A 5,586-nucleotide genomic window follows, 5' to 3' on the forward strand; every position below is an offset into this window, starting at 1 on the left:
ATGTAGGACCTACACAACACTGTGTTCTTGCAGTTCCTTCTGCTGGCCGTGAAAGCAGCAGTTAATTAATATAAATTATTTGCAGAGCAGAGCTGATATAATAAATGGTGGTGCAGAACCAAGCAAGTAAATAAGTTTTGTTAATTTCCAATGGGGTTTGTTTGGGGCGGAAAGAGAGAGTAGTGGGAAGGTAAACACACATTGAGGAGAAAAGTCATTTGTGGTTAAACTGAAAATTTAGAGTAAATCCAGAAAGGAATAAATTTAAATGTTAAGCATTTAAACAATGCAGTTATAAGATTAAACTAATAAAGTTAACCAGTCATTAGTATCAAGAAGTTACACACACACACACACACACACACACACACACACTCTCTAATACTGAGGGCATGTCTTCACTCCGGCAGTGCTTTAACGTGGCTGTGTAGTTGCGGCATGAACTCTCTCCCAGCCAGGGCCGGCTCCACCAGCCGAGCAAGCTTGTGCTTGGGGTGGCAGACACTAAGGGGCGGCATTCCATCCAATTCTAGGGTGGCACGACTGCCCAAGGTTTTTGTTTTTGATTTTGATTTTTTTTTGATTGCCTCTGGGTCCGGTTCCGGACGCCCTGCACTCAGAGTTTTTTTGTTTTGTTTTTTTTTGCTTGGGGCCGCAAAAAAGTCAGAGCTGGCCCTGCTCCCAGCGCTATAAAAAACCCACCTCCACGAGGGAAGTAGCTCCTAGTGCTGATGCACTGTCTACACTGCCACTGTATAGCGCTGAAACTTGCAACGCTTAGAAAGTTGCAGTGCTGTAAAGTGGCAGGTAGACAAGGCCTAAGTCACTTATACTATTTGATGCAAACAAATTAACCTGCTTGGCATGTGAAACTGCTCTAATCTCTTTTTCTTTGAGAACCATTACAATGCAAATCACAGTAACTAAACAGGTGTTTGTTTTTTGTTTGTTCATGTTACGGCTGAAAGTTAAACAGGGACTTCAGCATGAGACTACATTGTTTAGGGTTGAGTTACATTCCAGAAATACATACATCTTCAGGGTGTCTATGCTGAGAAAATTCAGACCCGTTATTCACCACTGCTGCAGTTTCAACAAACTCAATAGTACAGTGACAATACTAGTATTTTGCTATGTCTTCATACTACTCCTTCTTTTACAGGCTTTTCACCATCATGTCTGTGGCTGCTTGAGCAGCAAGTGCCTGGAGCTCTGCCCATCACCATGCCACACAAAACTGAAGAAATTAAAGAGTTCCTGGTCACAGTCAGGAGGAAGGATGCAAAATCTGTTAATATAAAAGAGAACAAAAACCATGAAATTCAAGATCTGCTGAAGCCAGTGCCTATACACTCTGCTTATCACAGACGAGGGGCTTGGCTACACTGGCAAGTTAGAGCGCATTAAAGCAGCCCTGGGCACCCTAACTCATGATGCATCCACAATGGCAAGGCACGTAGAGCACCCGGACTCTGCGGCTGGAGCACTCCTGGTAATCCACCTCAATGAGAAGCAAAACGCTTGATGCACTCCAGCTGTAGCGCTGCAGTGCCAGTGTGGACGCCCTGGTTTATTAATGCACTCTGATCAGCCTCCAGAAGTGTCCCACAATGCCTGTTCTAGACACTCTGGTCATCACTTTGAACTCTACTGCCCTGCCTTCAGGTGACCAACCATCAGATCCATTCTTTAAATTCTCTGGGAATTTTGAAAATCCCCTTCCTGTTTTGTCAGCCAGGCATGGAGTGCTCTCAGTGACTCTTTCCAGGTGACCACGCCTCCACATGCCAGTCGATCCCCAGTATGGAGCAATGGCAAGGGGCTGGACCCCATCAGTGTTTGGGGGAGGAAGCTGTCCAGTCGCAGCTGCGCTCCAGTCATAGGAATTACGATACCTTTGGGCAGACAGAGGAGGTGCCCAGTAAGCAGCTTTTATTTTGGGAAGGAAATTGTTCAGTGCAGGCTCTTGGGGCGAGGAAGGTTAGGGCTGCATGCATGCCTAGATGCGGAATAGGGCATTGATGTTCTCTCTCACATCGCAGTAATCGGCCTCAGTGATCTCTTCAAAGGTCTCATACAGAAGCTGGGCAATCCGCTTGCACAAGTTCCTTGGCAGAGCTACTGTGCTCCTTGTCCCAGTCAGGCTAACATGTCTGTGCCACTGTGCCATGAGGGGCGGGGGGACCATTGCTGCACACAGGCAAGCTGCAGATGGGCCAGGGCAGAAGCCGCATTATAGTAGAAGCCCCTCCCTTGCTTCCCAGGTCACCCTCAGCAGCGAGATATCTTCCAGGACGAACTCCTGTGAAAAATGTGGGGACAATGTTCAGTATAGGGGGCCCCTGCAGCTGTTGGCTCTCTCCAAGACACAGAACCCCAGAGGACAGTAAGGCCATGAAACTTGGCCCTGTGCTTACTGACTTTTTGGGGGCTCCTGTCAGTTATGTGCGCTCGCTTTGGGATGGGCAATTTCTGCTATTGTGTGGACTGTGCTTGCCCTTAAGTATGAGGGAATCATTGCTCTGTCTGGTGTGAACAATGCTGCCTCTGTTAAGTGTTGCATTTTGGCTTTACAGATGCAACCTTGAGATCTCAGCTGTCCTTGTTATCAACAGCCGAAAGACTCCAAAGAATCAGGAAGTGGCCTCATAGAAGCAAAAAAGACATGCTGCATGAAGTAATGCAGCAGTCCCTTAATGAACATCAAAAAGTGAAGAAGTGGCGGGAAAGTGAAAGAGGGTCTGCCAGCAGAATACGGATAGCTGGCATGAAAGCACCGAGCGGCTGCTAAGCATTATGGAGCGCCAAGTGGACTCAATACAGGTGCTCATAGCAATGCAGGCGGAGCACTTCCACAGCTGTGCCCCCTTCCTCTGCAGCCCTTATCCCCAAACTCTTTTCTTTGTGCCCCCATGTCACCTCCAACCCACTTTCCTTAACATCCGGGTTCTTATCACCACCAGCTGCCTCCAACACCTATAGCATCACCACCCAGCCCTGCAAACTATGACCCCTACCCACTGCACTCAACCCCCATCATCATGCATTTTAGCCAGCCAGAAGTGCAGCACTCATTGCACAGCACTCCGGATGGGAAGGCTGAGTATGATAACAGGACATACGCAAATCTGTGATTGTGCTGTTCCCCACCCCACCCCCTTGTCCTTTCTGTTTCCCAAGTAGTTGTGTTTCTTTTCAATAAATGAATTTTCTTTTCAATAAATGGATTTTTTGGCTTTGAAACCATTCTTTATTATTGCATTAAGTAAAAGATACCTTAGCCCAGAAAAACAACAGGCACTGCAAGTCAGTGTAGCAAAAACAGATTCCTACTAACGTAGGAACCACGGCACTTCACTCCCGTGCAGGGCACCAAACATTACTGGTGGCTTTTAGCCTCAGATTGCTCCCTCAAGGCATCCCTAATTCTTGCAGCCCCGCGCTGGGCCCCTCTAATAGCCCTGCTCTCTGGCTGTTCAAATTCAGCTTCCAGGTGTTGAACCTCCAAGGTCCATGCCTCAGTGAATATTTCACCCTTCCCTTCACAAATGTTATGGAGGGTATAGCACGCGGATATAACTGTGGGGGTGTTGTCATCAGCCAGGTCCAGCTTCCCATACAGACAGCACCAGTGACCCTTTAAATGGCCAAAAGCACACTACAGTCATTCTGCACCAACTCAGCCTGATTTTGAACCACTCCTTGCTGCTGTCAAGGCTCTCTGTGTAGGGTTTCATGAGCCACAGCATTAATGGGTAAGCGGGGTCTCCAAGGATCACAGTGGGCATTTCGACTTCCCCTACGGTGATCTTCTGGTCTGGGGAAAAAGTCCCGGCTTGCAGTTTCCTGAACAGGCCTCTGTTCCGAAAAATGCATGCGTCATGCACCTTTCTGGACCAGTCTATGTTAATGTCAGTGAAATGCCCACAGTGATCCACAAGCACCTGGAGAACCATAGAGAAATACCCCTTCCAATTAATGTACATGGAGGCTAGGTGGGCCAGAATTGGAATATACTTCCCATCTATCGCCCCGCCGCAGGTAGGGAAACCCATTTGTGCAAAGCCAGCCACAATGTCAAGCATGGATGCGATTAATGGCCCTGTAAACTTGTATCAACATGATTCCAACAGTCGACTTTCCCACACCAAACTGGTTAGTGACCGATTCGGTAGCTGTCTCAAGTTGCCAGCTTCCAGACTGCAATAGCCACCTGCTTCTCCACCATCAGGGCAGCTCTCAATCTCGTGTCCTTGTGCTGCAGGGTGGGGGCGAGCTCATCACACAGTCCCATGAAAGTGGCTTTTCTCATCCGAAAGTTCTGCAGCCACTGCTAGTCATCCCAGACTTGCATAACGATGTGATCCCACCACTCAGTGCTTTTTTCCCAAGCACAGAAGCAGCATTCCACTGCGGTGAGCATGTCTGTGAATGCCACAAGCAATCTCATGTCATATGCATTATGTGAGCTGGCATCATCATCAGACTCCTCACTGTCAATTTGTAGCTTAAGCAGTAACTCAACTGCCATTCGTGACGTGCTGGTGAGACCCATCAGCATATTCCTCAGCACTTCGAGGTCCATTCCCGCAGACAGAAAGGGAAGACAGAGCACACAGTACAAAAAACATTGAAAGATGGCGCCAAATGTGGATGGAAGCACAGGGATTGCTGGGGTGTGAAGCGATTCATCACGCGGCATGGGGACAAGACCCAGAATGCCCCGCACCTGCTCCCCACCCCACTCCCACGAGCCGCAGCACCAGAATGGGAAGAGGTGCTCTGTGGGATAGCTGCCCATAATGCATTGCTCTAAATGCCATTGCAAATGCCATAAATGTGGCCATGCCAGTGCATTTGCAGCTGAGAGTGTGAACACACTGCAGCGCTTTCCATACTGCGCTCTCCAAAGGTGGGTTTAACTCACAACGCTCTACATCTGCAAGTGTAGCCATGCAAGGAGAAGGCTGAGAAACTGAAGGAGTTCCAGCCACCTGGTTTGGCTGTGAAAGAACTTAGATGAACCAGTCATACACAGAGCTTTTTTCATGTATTATAATAAAAGAGGGAACTGTTTAAAAAAAAGCAGAAGCTTCAATATAGAGAGAGCACTGGAGATTGTACCATAGCAATATTGCCAAGCCCAGAGATGACCTGTACCTGCCAATAGTGGAGGGGATGGGGGCGGGGAAGGATACAGGGTGAGGACAGCCAGTTTCAGGAGTGTTACTGAGCATACTCCTCCATGCGACACCTCTGGCCAAGCCAAAATGTTAAAACAAATCATGAGGGAGACAAGGTGAATGAGGTAATATCTGTTATGCCACAATGGCTAAAGAACAGAGTAAAAGAAGCAGTTAGAGGCAAAAATACATTCTTTAAAAATTGGAAGTCAAATCCTACTGAGGAAATAGAAAAGAGCATAAACTCTGGCAAGTGAAGTGTAAAGGTATAATCAGGCAGGCCGAAAAAAGAATTTGGAGAGCAACTAGCAAAAGACTCTCAAATTAACAGCAGGAAAAAAAATTAAGTAGATCAGAAGGAAATCTGCTAAACAATCAGTGGAGTCACTGGATGATCGAGGTG

At 47.6% G+C, this 5,586-nt stretch overlaps 1 protein-coding gene across 1 annotated transcript; it reads left to right on the forward strand.

Annotated features, from left to right (window-relative positions):
• The first annotated feature begins 1,165 nt into the window (after positions 1 to 1,165).
• On the forward strand, positions 1,166 to 5,023 carry LOC142047476 (large ribosomal subunit protein eL38-like). The gene is given in 3 exon segments (XM_075070554.1): positions 1,166 to 1,313; positions 1,315 to 1,368; positions 4,957 to 5,023. Coding segments are annotated over 3 exon segments (210 nt in total). The 5' UTR covers positions 1,166 to 1,224.
• The last annotated feature ends 563 nt before the right edge of the window (positions 5,024 to 5,586 follow it).

Source organism: Chelonoidis abingdonii, chromosome 1 (genome assembly GCF_003597395.2).
Source record: "Chelonoidis abingdonii isolate Lonesome George chromosome 1, CheloAbing_2.0, whole genome shotgun sequence".
Lineage (NCBI taxonomy): Eukaryota > Metazoa > Chordata > Testudines > Testudinidae > Chelonoidis > Chelonoidis abingdonii.